Source organism: Chamaea fasciata, unplaced genomic scaffold (genome assembly GCF_029207755.1).
Source record: "Chamaea fasciata isolate MVZ Bird 193981 ecotype frontalis unplaced genomic scaffold, bChaFas1.0.hap1 SCAF_10, whole genome shotgun sequence".
Classification (NCBI taxonomy): domain Eukaryota; kingdom Metazoa; phylum Chordata; class Aves; order Passeriformes; family Sylviidae; genus Chamaea; species Chamaea fasciata.
In genome coordinates this window covers 15,531,555-15,548,814 of record NW_027094095.1, presented here as the reverse complement: position 1 = coordinate 15,548,814, position 17,260 = coordinate 15,531,555, and the positions used below count along the sequence as shown (strand labels likewise).

The following is a 17,260-nucleotide window of genomic DNA, read 5'->3' as shown; positions in this document are numbered from 1 at the left end:
TCAGAGCTTTCCTAAAGAAAGATACGCTAATTGTTTAAGTCAACAAAAATATCTGACTGCACATAAGGGTTGATTTTACATTTTAAACACTCACGAGCCTTCAAGACACCCCCCTCCTGACTGCTGATCTTAGACACTATAGCAACAAGTGAACATTTGTTCTGAAGGAATGTGGAGTATGCAACTGGGGGAGGGGTAGTACTATCAGCCACAAACTTATCTCCTGGTCCACTAAGTTATTATTTAACTTCAATCTTCCCTGAAACTGAAGAAACAGCATTTGCTATCCAACGTTAGCAACCAGCATTTAACAGGCAGCTTACACTTTGACTACAAGGCACACAGATTTGCTTGAACTCAACTTCAAGATGAGGTTGTTTTTTTTCCTCTCTTTCAGAATAGTGGAAACAGAAGAATTGCTCCATGACTGCAGATGAATTAGCAGTGCACTATCATTGCAAACTTGCAAAACAAAATACCCAGCTCCCCTGGCTCTGGTCACAGCATCTGAAAGACCAAGACTCCCTGACAAAAGCCTGCACACAGCAGACTCAAGAAACAGGAGGCTTGGGCTGAACAGACTGTGGGATGATCTGGAGTGAAATGAAAAGAAAGGTGGGAAGTTCACTCTCCCAGATTAAGTGCAACATTCCTGGGGAAAACCTATGGCTCATAGCTATGCCTGCCTCCCATAAACTGACTGTAAAACACCTTTTTTTGCACTGCTGTGGGTTTGCCTTCATCCAGGCTGTACATCAGCCTTTCTTTGTGTAACTTCTCAAGTCTGAGGAAACTGGACAGGAACCGAACATGACTCAGAGTCAGGGATCTCAGTGCTTTCTGTCCGAGAGGGACCAGAAAAGGACGGTGTGAAAGTAAAGGAAGCATGGGAAAATGACCAGGAGGTCTCTGGCTTGCTGTGGTCCTACAGCTACACTAAGAGAAGCAGCATATCTAGTTTTTTTTCCTCTGAGTTTTGCCATTAAAAAACCCATGAGAAGCTCTTAAAAAAAAAGTCACAATTAATGCCTTTTAGTTCTTAGCAATAATTTTACTTGTTAAAAAAATTTAAGGAACTATTTACTTTGTTCTCATCCTTGTTTATATCCTTTACATCTTTTAACTTGAAAGACTATTTTATTTGTGAAAGGACAATTTCAGTTTCAGATTGACAGAACTTCTACACAGAAGTGACTACTACTTGGAGACATGTGAAAGGGTACTAAGGAATTTCCAGGTCAGAAAGACTGGAAGCAGATAAGACTTTGCATGTAAGAAGCAGGATTCAGAAAAGCAAGTTTAGAAGATGACTGTCAAATTCAAGTGTGCCAAAAGCTCAGTGCTAAGGTGACCGGGTAATTTGCCATCTACAAAGGGCCTTCTCTGCTTGCTGTCCTCCCCTCCACCACCCCACCTTTCATACATATACCCCTGTCAAACAGCATCCAATTACGGAGACAAAGGAATTGATACAGGTTTTAGCAGTGTATGCTGTGATGCCAGACTGGAGGGCCACACCAACTCTGCCTAGAACCTCACAGTCCAGTTCCATTTTAACCTCTGGCCACTTGTTCCTTTGCCAGCCACCTTCTCCCTCTTTGCTGGCACTTTGCTTGTACTTTACTGTACAACCTTACCGCCAGCTCACGGAACTGATCTGGAAAAAAACTAACTCCTTTCTTCCTAGGACTAGTTTTCAGGTAGATCTGCCCCCAAAACTTGGCTCGCTATGCAGTCACCAGAGAACTACCACCAGTGTCAGGAAGAAACAGTGAGATCACAGCAGCTCACGTAGAAGTTTCCTTGTACACTGCTGTGGAAATAGACTATCGGCATGTTTAAAAGAAAGCCCCAAACACAACAAGCTTTATAATAAGAAAAGTGCAGGTTTAGGTGCATCTTGAGGATTTTAAACAGTTACAGAACTCTTATCAACAATTAAGCTGCTGATGGAGAGGGGAAAACAAAAGCAATTTCAGCAGGAGCACGTCAGAAGTTACTCCGTGCAGCTGCCCCGGCCTGGTTTAGTCCTGGCCTCCCTGACACTTGTGCTAACTCGGCCATGGGAACATTAACACCCAGAGCAGCAAACGCAAGTTGTCAGAATTCACCTCTCAACATCTAATTTGGTTCAACAAGAGGATGAACAATCTTATTACAGACAAACGCCTTCTAAACATGCAGTTAGTTCCTTGTGGATCAAGTTTGAATAGAGCTACAAAGAACTACAATAACAAAAACTTTGTATTTTAATAATAAATCACAGAATTATTCTTCAGATACTGCAAGAATATTACACTTTGACAGATTCTGGAAGTCATAAACCTTAAAATTCCACTTTAGACTATTTGTCAACATCCTCAAGTATTTTTAATTCTGTAATATTATTTATTAGTTACTAGACAGTTTGTTTTCCTTCTTTTTTTGTGCTACATGGAATAAGGGAAACAATGTGCTACACATTACATGGATTCCTCTGCTTTTTTCCTAGCAATTCTCAAAGGTCATTTAATAATTCACAAGCAGGTTGTTTACACATTTGATAATCACTATGTTTTCACAGTTCCCTAAAGTTAGCTGCCCTGACAGCATTTTACTTTCCCTTCTCTCACAGAAGTTATTTATCACGCAAAATACCACCCAGCAGAAAACCAGCACCATCTTCCACAAAAAGTCCAAAGAGATCAGTCCAACTGCCCTCAAATCAAAACAAATATAAAAAACACCCCCAAATGTTGCTTTCAGAAACTGCTGCAAAGAAAATACTCTCTCAGATCCTTGTTTAGACCAGTTTGCCCACCTACCAAGCATTCACAGTATGAGGTGTCATTAGACAGGTAAATACATCCAGTTTAAGGTGTATCAAAGACAGCACCTTTCACTGAGGAACATCAAAATTGGAATAAAGAACAAACAGCAAAATTACACCTAGTATTAAAAATTATCATAAATTCCATCTGCAATCCTCACTGCAATAACTAATGAACATCAGATTTTCCCTAGCAAAACAGGACAAACTGACTTTCAAGAACACTGCCTCAGAAAAAAGGACATTAGTATTTTAGATGATACAAAAATAAGGAAATCAAAAATGAAATGCTAAAAATAGTTCAGTGCCTTAATCATACTAAAAATAGGGACAATATACATTATCAAGGCAGATAGAGCTGAAGAGAAATCATTCACCTTTGAGCCTCAGGCACTGTATTCAGTAAATGGCCTCTAGCTTTTAGTGCAGCACATGATTAACGCCAATCTCCGTGGTGCTAAAAGAAGGTTTTGAGGTCACTAGATATGACAAGTTCCTCATTTTGAGGAAACTATTTACCTTGAGACACCTTTAGAATTGTCCCACTGGGGTGAGTATCTTATCTTTCAAAAATAACAACCTGATAGGTTTCAAGTTAGGTAGCATTCCTGATGCTTTTGAAAGTATTGGTGCTGCTATAACGAGAATGCAAACATTCCTGACCAGGCCATCCAGATTCAGCAGTACTTTTGCCTCTGCTTCAGTTTAAAACCAAAAACCCAAAAAACATCCCAACAAAAACACACCCCAAATCAAAAAAATCTATCAAACTCTAAAAAATCAGACACATTCTGATCCTCAGAGAAATCTGTGATGAAAGATAGTAGTTTTATCTTGTTACTCTGGTTCTAAGATACCTGGGAAAAAAGAACATACTAACATTTTAGGATTTACATTTGTTGAAGATAGGATCAAAATGAAGAAAAAGTTTTTGTTCATTAAAAGGATGCAGAATTACCCACATGAAGTACACAATATCACACTTTGAAGATTACTTCAAAGTTTGTGATAAAGGAAGCAAAAAATCCAAAATATATTCTTAAGTACAGTCAAGAAGATTACATATTAAAATGTAATTACTCCTGCACTTTTAAACCACATGCAAATTTTCCCCTTAGAGCTATCCATAATGAAACACAGGATTTCCCACAGTCTCAAGGGCAGATCTTAGAGTATATATTATACTCCTTAAAAAAAAAAAAAGCAGCAGATGTCACAAAACTAGTAGCTAAGTACCTTCAGAGTAGGGAAACAAGAATGCTTTCCCCCTCTCTAATGCAATCCAAGCAAAAGCTGCTATGCACTGTTTAAAGATGAAATACTTGCAGTTCATAATTACAATATATTTTATTGTGTCCTAAATATTCTTTTGAGTGGTCTTTTTAAGCCTGAGAAAATTAATCTCATGTGTGCAAAGACCATACAGTAACATCATTTACTTAAAGCAACAGTAAGATTTATTATATGCATTAAAAGCTTGGGTTGTAATCACCAACCTCATACATAAATACCTATTAAATAGATTCTCAACTTTGCATATCAATACAGTTTTTTGGAAATTTTTTTTTTAACTGGTAGATTCTCTAATACAAGTTTGTGAGAGCTAGGTCCTGCATGTTTGGGACAAGAACTAACCCCTTCAAGTCACAGGATTTACCTTAAATACACCTCACAGATTTCAAAATCTTTAATAGTTTCAATACCCTGGTCAGGTTTTTAAGCCCTCAGCAGATGTCCATGGGAAATAACCAACTTCTCAGTTCCTAAAACTGCTTTTACCATGGGAAGTTACTTACAATCTTGAGTGCCACTGCTCTGAAAACCAGAGATTGGCTCCAGCCTTTAGACTGTACTTCCCTGTGTGTCCTACCTTTCCAAAGAGGGGTCTAAGTTGAAGGCAACAGTAAGTTTTCACACTCTCAGCTGATAGCTGAAATGTTACTGTTGGAACACGAAGCACAGAGAGAACTCACCAGCTTTCAAGCCCTTATGTCTTAAAAGTTTGTAGTTGGGATGTTCATTAAAATGGAAAGAAGCAAACCTGGGCACATCAGGAAAACAATGCCATCCATAAAACTGAACAGTCAAATGAACAGCACATATTATAGGAAATGATCTGAGTCTTCTAGGTATTAATTCAACATACACTGACCTTCCAGGCAGGGATTGCTAGGGAATTTTCATTATCTTCTTAACAGAAAAGAAAGAAGATTGACTTATTATGAGACTGCTCAATAATATTAAATTATCCCTAACTTCATAAAGTGCAAATGCTACAACTGAAGACACCCGTTCAGTTCAAACACAACAACACAAAGACAACAACTAGATGTGGCCACATGACAATCTTGCTCATCTGGAAATTTAGCTGAAGACTGGACCAAGAGACTGATGCACTAACTGCATCAGTGTTTCAGCCTGTCATCAAGTAGAATTATATACAAAATTTGTGAAACAAATTTGTGAAAAAGCACTGGATTCATCGACCTGGGTCCAAAAAATGCCCAGAGCTTTCCTTTAGTGAAGACAAAGGTAAAGTATCTTGATCTTATGCCTCAGATTGAATCAGATATAAGAGAAAGTTACATCCAGTGAGTGCAAGGCCTAAAGGACAGCAAGAACTGAAGGATATGGAACATATGGTATTTCACTCAACACAGGAGACAGCTGCAGCTCCCTCATGTCCAAACAGCTGCCAAACTTTTAAACTCTACAGTTACGTTCAGAGTGTTTTGTTTGCTGGTTTGGGGTGCTTTGGTTGGTTGTTGGTTTAGGTTTCCCTGTGTTGAAGAGTATCAAAAATTTATTCAGCATTATGACAACGAGTCCACTGTAAGAAATTAAATCATATTAGCAAAGGAATGCGAAGAGAAGTAGCCTTGAAATCTGTGGAACATTTCATTTACCTAATACTCCCCTCAAGAGTTTTCAACTTATTCTTCATGCAACAAATTGACTTGCACTGGTACCATAACAAAACACATTCCAAGTCTGTAATCTCAAGGCACTTATGTTCTAGTTTAGACACAAACACATATTATAACCCAAAATCGCTTAGATTTGTCATGCAAGACTGGAGCACTACATCAGAGGAATGTTAAGTGAATCACAGGTGAGTAACTTGTGGGCTCTTGCATCCATGATAGCTCAGGTACCACAAACAGGGAATACAAGCATCAGTCAGTGTGACACTGAAGGGACACACCCCTGGCAATCAGCTGCCAACCACTGCAGGACCCCAGCAGCAGAACGGGGACAACTGGGGGCCACATGGTCAAGCCTGAAGCTACTGTGCATCATGAGTTTAGACAAACCTGCCAGAGAGACAACACAACAACTAATAGTTGATGCAGAAGCTGAGGAAACACACTGGTTAGAAGCTGAAAGACCTACAACAGTTTCTAGGCATGCCTACCAAGCAAATAAAAACACTCACGCAACCCTTCCAAAAACGAAGAAAAATAATTTCCTACCCCTGCAACTGATTCCATCTTCAAATAATTAATGTAACTAATTTCTGGATGGTGGTAAGCTGCAAGCATTACAAGCCATAATGTTCTGTGCAAGAAGTCTGTTCAACCACCTTAGTAAGTTTGTGTTAGTTTTTGGACAGACAATTGTGAACATTTCTCAAACATTAGAAAATGCAAACCAAACTATGCAGCTTCCAGGAGGTTATCTCCAACAGTAAGCAAGGCCACCATTACAGAGCTCACAATATTATGGGGACAAAAATCAAAAAGAACACTTCCAACTATGGAAGAGAAACATCTTTCCTTCATAAATTATAAATCCTTTAAATGGGCAACACTCACAAATTAATTTTATACCATATTATAAAGTAAGATGACAACTCCTGTTTTCCCTGTTAGTTTTTGGATCTTTAGAGCTCAAAATTTTAAACTGACAAGTAATTAACTACTGCTGCATGGCAACAGGAACACTTCAGCGTTTTGATAGTCCCTTCCTAGAGGATGCCTATTTCATTCTCAGTAGGCACCAGACACCCAACCTCACAAATAACTCTGCTCATCCTGTGTGCTCAGCAAAATCTATGAGGACACAAAGTGATCACTAGTGTCAAACTATTGCTCTTTTAGGAGTTGTTCACACACATTTTAGCAGCAGGATTTCAGCCGTGTGCAGGCTCACTCAAACACAGAGGTGACTGCAAATGTTCAGCACTCAGGACATTTATACATAACTGCTCCAGCCGTCACTTCAGTTACTAATCTCACAAAACTCAGATAATAGCTTTCCTGCTGATGACCAAAACTGAACTAATGGTATTTCCCCGGAAGGAACAGGGACACAGTAACGCACACCTCTCACAAGCAAGAAAATTTGCAGTTTCCACCTGCTGGCAGAAGATGGTAAATACTTCTCTTGCAAAGGAAGACAGTGTAGTTATATTCTACCTTAAAACTCAAACTGTTATTGTGGAAGACTTTAAAAAAACAAATCAGCCTAGAAAACTGAAACAAACAAAATATTATTAGAATTGTTTGGAATTATAAAAAACATTCAAGTGGTTAAAAAACTAACCAGTTGATGGTCACACAAATTCAAGCATCAGCCTATACAGCCTGCTAAGAGCTTATTTTCCCTTGTTGTGATTGTGAAACAGATTGCACTGCTCTGGTGAGGAAATGCAGAACCCAAACTAAAAACCATCATCACTTCCCGTAATCATCGTGCTGGGGGTGGGGAGGGAAGAGGAAGGGAGGATAAATGGTGAAGGTAAAGGGCAGAGGGAAACAACCACAGCAAACACTAATTAAAACATACATATAGAGTTGTTAAGAGTTTCAGAAAATCTAAGAATTAAGAACAACTGACACACCTTCTGAAAGAAAGGCTTCCTTCAAATAGAGTAGCACATCTGCAAATTTTCTGACATCATTCACCAGCTGCATGATGTATTCTGGATCCACAACAGGATTATCATAGCAGTCCGAGTTGGAGCTGATGCTGCTCAGGGAGCTGCTCTTGGTGCTGCGCCCCATTGCCCAGTTCCCTGAACTGGAGATGGTGAAGAAGTTGGAGGTAGACAGCCGGGCTAATCCCAAACCACGCTTGTTACTCCCGCCGTTCTGCCGCAACATCCCAGCAGCCGCCGTGCCTGTGGAGCTCCCGCAGTCAACACTCACTGCCACCCGACGTCCATTGGACAAGCCAAAGGAGAAACCCTTCGAAATTGGGGAGGGGGAAGGAGGTGGAAGAGAAGGAAAAAATGCTGATTAATATAAAAATGTATGTGAAGCAATACTTTTGTACTGACAAGATCCAAAACTTCTTTCAAGATGATCCTGTTTTACATAAAAATGCTAAACTGAGTACCATAAAGGCTTTGGCTATTAGAAGTTATTTAAATTTTTACAGCAGATAAATTGTTGCATTAAAAAAGAAAATCAATGGCATGCCAAAATTATTTCAAAAGCTAATCACACTGCATGCTTATTTCATGAGAAAAGTTTCTGCCGTGAATATTTAGAAATTGCATTCTCTACATTTACCAAGACCTATTCTTTACCATGAAATGTTACTTCAACTGAATACATTCGAAGACACTTGACATGATACAGATGATGATCAACATCCCCTCTTACATGAACTGCTGAGCTGTATTCAGCATCCTGTCTCTTAAGGTAATACACACAGCCTTGATCTGATAGGATAAATTTTCTTGTGCAGTGCACCAAGCAAGAAACCATGGCCTATCACAGTTTGTCTCAGAAAGGAAATCATGCTCAAAGAAGTTACGTGGGCTTTTCAGCCTGTTATCCATCAATACGAAAGGCAATCAAAGGAAAAATGAAGAGAACGAAAAAATATTTCAGTATCAAAGTTTATCTGCAAGTCTCAGAGCAGTTATCTTGAATGATGTTGCTCTGCTCTGAAAGTTCCACCATAAAAACGCACAGATTTGGGGGAGTATAAACTAGGAAACTACCTGCATTCCTTTCCATTAGGAAAAAAAAAAAAAACCCCAAACAAACCAGAAAGCTACTGAAAATTTTGCCATGTCAGGTTAAGTGATTAATTTCAAAGCAAACTGCAGGTGGCAGAGTCAGGTAGGCTTCCAGCAGCTCCCACAACGCCTGCTGTTGTTCTCTCAACACCAGGAGAAACTCTCAGTGTTTACACCACAGGGTAAACACCACAGGGGGAAAAAAACCCCAAATTTGAACACAACAGCTAAAAAGCTAACTGTGGGTTGCAGACACATCTGCAGCAAACCTTCGAATTCAATTACTTTACCTAAAAATAGAAGTTATTATGAAGTAAAAAAACACAGGTTGAAACAGCTTCGCCTATGTATATTTGTATTTGGTTAGACCAACTGAAGTAGCAGCACCTTTACCACTTTGAACACTCCCACTGTGAATTTCAATAGGCATTACTCTAATGCACCTCAATTATTTTTCCATTATTTCTGCTTTATTTCTGTTTGCAGTTTAAAAATATCAGAGGAAACGTGGTCAAAGCAGTTGTTTTAGTAATTAATGTGCAGGCCTTCCGGGGAGTGTGTGCTGGGGGAGAGGAAAGAAAACTTCAGAATTTAACACAAATTAACTGCTCTAATTTCTGTTTACTGCTTAAAGTCAGTACGTATAAGAGCACTCATGACACTATACAAATAATGCAGATAATTAAGCAATTCCAAACACCTCAAGTAGACTGAAGTGAGGTTTACACTAAACATAGTGTTTAAGCAAGTTTCTTCTGTTCCCACATATAATTCTCATGGCTACAAAGCTACTTTGCAATTCTATCTTGCAATTAAGGCAAAACAAGACACATAACCTTCTCTCCTCTTAACAAGCGTGATATCTCTTTATATCGAGAAAGATTTTCATATTATTTAAAAGACATGCCTCTTTTAAGTCTGGCCAGCTTCAGAGTCAACTTTTAAAGTATCATGATGTGTTAGACCTGTTCCAGTGGCAAGTCCGTGCTTTTAAAGCTGTGTTATTATAGAAATGCTGCCTTTCTGTAGAAGCACTACAATAATGCCACTGCTTCGAAAATTATAAAAGTGATGACAAGTGTTTCTAAGCGGGAAAAACTCTCAAAAAACAAAACTGAGCAGCTTAGCACAAGAAGCACCTCTCCCCGTCAATATTAGCCCTTATGTGTGTTCCTCCTGTGTTACAAGGCAGATGGGGAACGTTTCCCTCCCAGAACACATGCCTTTCATTACTGAGAAGTGTTTCATATTTCTTCAGGAGACTCTGGCTTTGAAAACGAAAAGCATCCACCAGCTTTGCTATAAACGCCTCCAGAACTCCTTTGGCTCACAGCGAGCCATTGCCCGTCCCGACGGAAAAAAGATAAAAAAAACTAAAGCGCCAGATATTTCAAAAATTTGCTCTCCCAGCACAATCTCTCCGGTAGGGAGGAGAAGAAGAGAGGAAAAAAAAAAATGAAAAAAAAAAAGAAAAAAGAAAGAAAGAAAGGAAAGAAGGGGCCACGTCGCTGGCGGGCCGAGGGCAGGGCCGCTCCCGGTGCCCCGGGCGGGGGTCGGCGCTCCGCCCTGCCCCCGCCGCGCATTCCCGGCGCCCCGCGGCCGGCACGGCCCCGCGGCGGGCGCTTCCCGCAGCGCCCCCGCGCAGCGCCAGCCCCGGGGCCGCGGCAGGTACCGGGCACGGGCTGCCAGAGGTGCGGGGCAGGGCGGGCGAGGGTGGGCGCGCGGGGGAGCACCCGGCACCGCTCCGGGGAACCGCCGGGCGGGGCGGCGGGGGTCACCGGGGCCAGACTCGCACCAGGAGGGGGACGCCGGGCCCCTCAAGCCGCCCCCGTTCCGCCCGCGGCTCACGGGCACCCTGCCCCACGCTCGCCCACGGCTCCTCCCGGCGGCGACGGGCGACGCCCCCCCTCCTCCCGCCGCGGCATATCCCGTGGCCGGCGCTTACCGGAGAGCGGCGGCCGAGCGCAGGCAGCAGCCGGGCCGCCGCGGGCCCCTCGCTCGGCCGCCCCGCTGCCCATGGAGCGCCCTCCCCTCGGCGAGCCCCGCGCGCCACCGCCGCCGCCCCCGGGGCCGCCCCCGCCCCCGGCCCCGCCCGCGCTCCGCCATTGGCCGGGGGCCCCGGGCGGGGGCGGGACTCCCGCTGGTCGCGCCCCCCCCGCGGGTCCCGGCGCGCGGCCCCGGCGGGAGCGGGAAGCGGAGCCGGGGCCGGTGAGCGCCGCGCGGCAGGTGCGGCACACGGAGCCAACCGCGGCTCCGCCCGCCGCTCGGCCAGCGCGCCGAGCGCGGGGAAAGGAGCCGCGCAGCAGCAACTGGTGTGTTCACACAACAAGCTTCAAAAGGAAGGAAAAGTCCAAATTCAGGCTGCGTGGTATTTAGCAAACAGGCTTTGCTTTTAAGTGATTTGGTCAACAAGAAACACAAACACCGTGGCAAAGCACGGAATAAATTTCTCATGCTCAACCTCCCATGGTTTGTATTCCTGGATCCAGTTTATCATTAATTGTACGGCTTCCAGTATTGTTTTGAGTGAATAACGCGTGCGTGCACACACACACGCTTTCTACTATACTCAGTCCACTTTTATTCCTGGATGAGCTCTGTTGGCTGCTTAATGAAAATGAAAGCAGTAGCAAAATTAATATATCACGTCAGACTATATCCCCAGCATGGGAGTGGATTCAGCTACCCAGGCAGCTCAAATTTTGGCATAATTTAGCTTCTGGATTTAATTGCATGTGCAGATATATGCACTTTTTCTGGTTAAGGAGAAAGAGAAGTTAGAAAAGCAGAAATTTGCATCCTCATACAGAAACTCAGATAGTTCCCAGCAACACCACGACCTTTAGACCTGAGTACAGACTTCTGTTACATCATCTCACAGTGACTGATGGCAGCAGTACTTTTTCCATCTTCTAGAGGCAGGACTACAAATCCACACTTTATTTCTTGGTATTAAAAGGCCATTTAAATTCAGCAATCTTAGATCCAGTGCCCAAGCTCTGGAATGAGACTTTCTTTCAATAATGTATCAAAGCCCTCAGCATCTAAGTACTAGCCCAGTTCCTCTAGCACCTTCAGGGTTTACATCTTCAACTTCCCCATCTTTGCTCCAGCCGCCTTCCACAGCCACTCCCATGCAGGATTTTGTCTCAGACCACCAACCTTCTCCTTAGTTCATCCTTCCTCTCCATATTTGCCATTATTTAATCTACTGGAAAATTTTTATTCCATTTCTTTTGGAATTCGTAAAGCCTGAAACTAAACAACTAAACTAAAACAAGTTGTGACATTTCTTATCTCTAGTGTCAATGTTAATCACTGCTCAATAACTTCTCTTCACCTTGAAAATTTCTAAATAAAATGTGATGTATATTTAGAAATCCAGCATTATAAATAAGTGTTATAAATTCTTCAAGACTTCTAAGCATGGGGGGAAAAAAGTGAAAAAGAAAACAATACTCTAACCTTCAAAAGGATTTTGATCATTCAAGTAATCGATACTCCAAGTGTCAAAATCAGGCCAGAGTAAAAAATTGTAAACTAATTTAATGTGAAAGCAAGGAAGTATGGTAGGCAATGTGGGTTAAATAGTACAATCAACAATCACATCATCAGAAAAAGAAAGGTTTATTGTGGGAAAAGTCATTGAAACCATTAGATAAAAGTTCAATAGCAATAAAAAAGATAAACAAGAAATTCCACCTATACTTATCAATAGATAGAATACAAAGCAATGGATACTTTTTGGTAAGCCAAACCTTTGCTCAAAAGAAAAGCCTATAGATACAGCAGAGTCTCTCTTCCTTACATACCCTCTTTTTGAAAATATGAGTAAATTTATCTTGCCATAATAACACAATTGCCAGGCTCATTTTAGAAAATGCTAGGAGAAATAAACTCGACTGTTCCAAGTACGTATATTCTCTACTGAAGTAGATATACACTTCATTATGCTCCAACCCCTCCACAGTCCTGTCTCTCTCATGTCACCTCCCACATAAGCTAACCTGGGTCCATACAAGAGTTCAGCAAATTTATTGGTGAATTGTTTATTTGGAAAAAAAAAAAATGTTTTAGAGGTCAAATTGAAAGTGACAAAGAAATAGAAATACTAGGATTACATGTTTTTATGCTTTTGAAATTCCTGCATTGTGGGAGGTCTAGCTTCAAACAGCTTTTGAAAAAAGGATTTGTGCCCACATGCTGCATTATGGGAATGTTAAGTGAAGTTTTTGGTTTTCCTCAAAGTAAAACAACAAACAGTTATCCTTTTGCATTTTCATTATTCAGGGCTTTTTTTCCTCCCCATTTTCAGTTTGGCTGCCAAATTGAATACAGATCTTCTGCAATCCCCCTGAATCAAATCTAGCACAAAACAGCTGCAACCATGTCTCAGACTACACAGTGCTGATTACATCCTAAACTGCCCTGGAAAACATTACATGAAAGAGAAATGGAAATAATAGATCTACCTTCAATATGTCTTGCATAAAAGGCCAGGTGTACATGACAGCTTTCAACTTTTGCTGCAGCAGATAAACAGGAAAGAAGATTAAGGGTCTGACAGCTGCTGTATGTTGGTCACTCTTTACTAGTCCAAAGGGCAAATGCCCCTCTTTAGCCAAGTATAGTCTACAGCATCACTAATGCAAGCTTCTGGGCAGTAACAGAAGTTGAGCAGGTGAAACGTCGCTTAAAGTCATTTTTTTCTGCACTTGATGCAACTATCACAGTTTACTGGGAACAAACTATTAGGCAAATTATTAGGCAAATAATGAAGAAAGGGGCAATAAGAGGTCAGTGTCTCAACAATGTAGCCCCCAAGAAGAGACACGAAAATGGTATTTATTTTCATTAAAAATGCTGAATATTCATGAGAGCAGCCACTGAAATGTCCAACTCTGTAATAGCCATTTCTATGCTTCTTTTTACATGTTCTTTTTTCCTGAGAGAGGATGTGTACATAGTGACATAAAAGCTATAGCATATCTCTGTTACAATTTAAAAAGACAAATGAAAAAAACCCAAACTCCAAGTCCCTGTTTCTTCTTACTTTACTCACACAAAAGTCCCTTTGAAATCCAAAGAAATACCTGCCTGATGAAAGCTGCTCTACATTGCAGCTTCCAATCACTGTTTAGAGAAGAAACATTTCTAGATAGCAGCATTAATGTAACTAGAACTGGGAAAGTAACTTCTGTTAAGAAATCAGGTTCAAAATACTGTCTCTATTCTATCTATGTGCAGAAGTGCCAGATATTCAAGACTAGTTGGAAGACATAAATTATGAGCTGATAGCTTACTGCAAGGAATAAGCATTCAGTGCAGAGCTGGGTATTTGCTACTGCTGTTACCTGCCACATCTGCAAGGGAAGCAACAGCAAAAAACCCAACTCTGGACCCATGCTGAGCAACACTTTAAATAATTTTAAACTAACTACTTAGAGAGGTAACTTGGTAGAAGTTTCTACCTTCTGCTTGCATTCCAACAAGCAGAATTCTGCTCTCGAGAAGTATTTCCATAAACCATTTATTTTCAAGAATTTAAATACAGGCTCCTGCAAAAGATGAACATAGTCTGTTTATCAGAAAGCCATTCAAGTCTCAGTTTCTGTTAAAGAAAATAATGTGACATTTTTAGTAAAATAAAACCTGCCCGCTGCTATATTTTAAGCAAACTTAAAATGTGGCTAGAACTCAAACCTGAAAATTATTTGTTTAAAGTCCTAGAAAACTCGGAAAGCTGTTCCCCTGGCCCTATTGCATCTACTGATGGTTTATGAAATAATTTATTTTTTCTCTCACAAGATCGTTTTGGTTGTAATGAATACCACCCACCTACCTGAGAACCCATCAAGATATGAGATTCATGCACACTTCCTAGAACACCCTACATTTTAGTCAGTGCAGCAGATGCCCTTAGGGGAGCTATGTGGGTGAAACTACAGCAGCCACTGTGGACTGGTATGAACCTGCAGAGCCAACTGATAGAGAGCAGGAGCACCCCATCTCCTGCAGATGTGCCACTCACACAGGGATCAGCCATCTCTCTCTTCTCAGTACTAGTCTTCAAGGCAGACCACAAAGATGAGCAAGGGAACTGAAATTCATAGCTTTACCATGTATTAAATAATGAAATTTTTATTTAATGGCTCACTGTAATTCACCCCCAAGATAATCCCTCCATGGTTTTTCATGTGATGAATGAGGTCTCTTTCTATGGGAGATACTCATTCAATCACCTCTCCCCTTGCTAATAGCTGTCTTCTCCACTAATCTCTCCTCTCTTTCACAATTATTATCTGGTTTTTCTCTCAGATGATCTAGCCGTTTTTTAACTTCATGCAGAGCAGTTATTATCAGACCTGATGCCCCAAACTGTTGACTTTTTCTTTTCAGTTAGTTATGTCAACTGACCCAATTTAAAACTCGTTCCCTGGTCTTCCCTCTTTTATATGGCATCCTGCCCCTGCTCAGGATGAGCTACATAACATCCTAAACTGTTCCTCAAAAATTATGCAAAGCCGGAAGCACAATGAGAGAAATGCAACTGGACACAGAACAACTCCATTTGCTAATCCTGCAGGGGAAAGGATCGCCACTGGCATATACAGCGCCCCGTTTCCAAATTTTTAACAAGCAGTTTCTTAAGAAACTTCCACCTTAACTAGCAATTGCCAAGAAGAACAGTGGGTGGTGAGGAATGAAAGGAAAGACTGCATGAAGGGAACGACTTCCAGAACGTTCGCAGCTTGCCAAACGCACTATTAACCAACAGTAATTACGGCACAGCGACCTGCTGCCGTGGGAGCCGGGAGGCCTGGAGCTACCACCCCGGCTCAGTTAGCCCCACCTGCCCTACCGGTACCAGCAGGATTTAAGGCAGGGAAAGCCCAACAATTAAGGGCTAGCAGAGAAACAGCTTGTTTCTACAGGAAACAGGAGGTCTGGCTGGGAACTCCTTGTAGGTGGTATCTCGCCTGAGGCTGTCAGCCGGGCGGCTCCGGGTCTGCTGTGCTCTGGGCAGCAGGGCTGCAGCTGCCAGCTGGGAGAGGTGGTAAGCAGAGCTGTGGGTGCTGGATTCGCCTTGCGGGAGAGGGGGGCTTGTGGTGCAGCTTCTGTTGGCTTTGCGATTTGCATTAAGGGTTGGAAGTCGATTATAGGATACAGAGACGGTGTTACCCAGTTTCTGGAAGCCCTCAGGACAGCAGGACTGCAGGGCACTGAAGGGACTCCTGCTATCGCTGGGTTTCTGTCTCACTCCTCTGGAGCACACAAAGTCCTTCTGCAAGTGTTGGCTATTGCTGCTCCCAGCCTCAAAGCAAAAATTCGTTTGTATGTTCTTGACGGTATTTAGTACTTCAAGAATTTGATAAATCAGGTAAAAAAAAAAAAAAAAAAAAAAGGTGTGGCTAGAAACTTTTCCGTCCCCCAAATTTGACTAATTATTAACACAACAGTATGTCAATTCAAATGTAGCAAATAAACCCCGTAATCATCAGTAGTTTCAGAACTATTTTTAACATACATTCCATTTTTCCTCTAACAATAGTTCTCTGCCAGGGAGAACAGTGCATTTCAGGTTGGGAGAGCACGTAAGGTCCTCAAGTAGCAATCAAATGTACTACATGTGATTAAGTGGTTTCTACTTCCAGATCTATGCTTTTGCCTCTTCCTTCCTTCTCCTGCCTCTGATGTTGTGTCATGATTGTTTAAATCCAGCCCTGACAAAATTATCTAGGTTAAAAGAGTCCCTATGGTTAAAGGTCTTGCAGTTCACTCCGATCATTTTGCCGAAAGAGCAAGTACAGCCTGCCAGGAAGGTGGCAAACCCAAGTGTACTAGTTTGTGATGGGGTAGGGAGCTGTAACCTTGCAACCTGCTTAAGGGGAAGCTGGAATGGTTTTTCTCATTGTGGCTCAGGGTTTTCTGTGCTAGTCTTACAGACTCTACTTGGCTTCCATATGCAGTTTTGTTGCCAGAGATCATTTTTTTATCTTGGAGCCTAGACAAATAAAAGAGAGATTCAGCTAAAGATCAGCATTGCTGATACCTTGGCTGTTATGCAGTTTGTTCAGGAAGAAACTGTTTCAGATTCAATTTTTATGACATATATGTGTTTGAGATACAATGATATATGTTTGCTGTGAACAAGTGAACACTGTTCAATGAGTGCAGTTAGAGCATAAAGCTGACCAATATTGACTGGTAAGGACATGAGCTAATCATGGTGAAATTGAACTGTTGTGCCTGTGTGTTGTTACAAGTTTACCTGAACTGCAGGTAGAGCAGAGTGCTTGGATACAGTGAGGGAAAGGTGATGAACTGCATTCTCCTGTGCATTACTGTTGGGCACTATTTGGTACTTCGGGACTCAAAAGGACTGGGAAATAAAGGTTATTCTCATTGCCACAGAGCAAGATACACTTTTCCCTTTACCAAAGCTCATAATGAAGTTCTATGCTAAAGTAGAGCTTTGT

General features: G+C 41.7%; 1 protein-coding gene across 5 annotated transcripts in view; it reads right to left on the bottom strand.

Annotated features, from left to right (window-relative positions):
• Positions 1-10,797, bottom strand: part of ARHGAP29 (Rho GTPase activating protein 29) — a 50,305-nt gene extending 39,508 nt beyond the window's left edge. For all 5 annotated transcript variants that reach the window (XM_066192421.1, XM_066192423.1, XM_066192426.1 and 2 more), the window contains exons 1-2: positions 10,726-10,797; positions 7,653-7,998 (exon numbers count right to left, since the gene is read on the bottom strand). In XM_066192421.1, the coding sequence (XP_066048518.1) occupies positions 7,653-7,914 (262 nt within the window). In that variant the 5' untranslated portion in view covers positions 7,915-7,998; positions 10,726-10,797. The remainder of the gene's footprint in view (positions 1-7,652; positions 7,999-10,725) is intronic.
• Between the last annotated feature and the right edge of the window lie 6,463 nt (positions 10,798-17,260).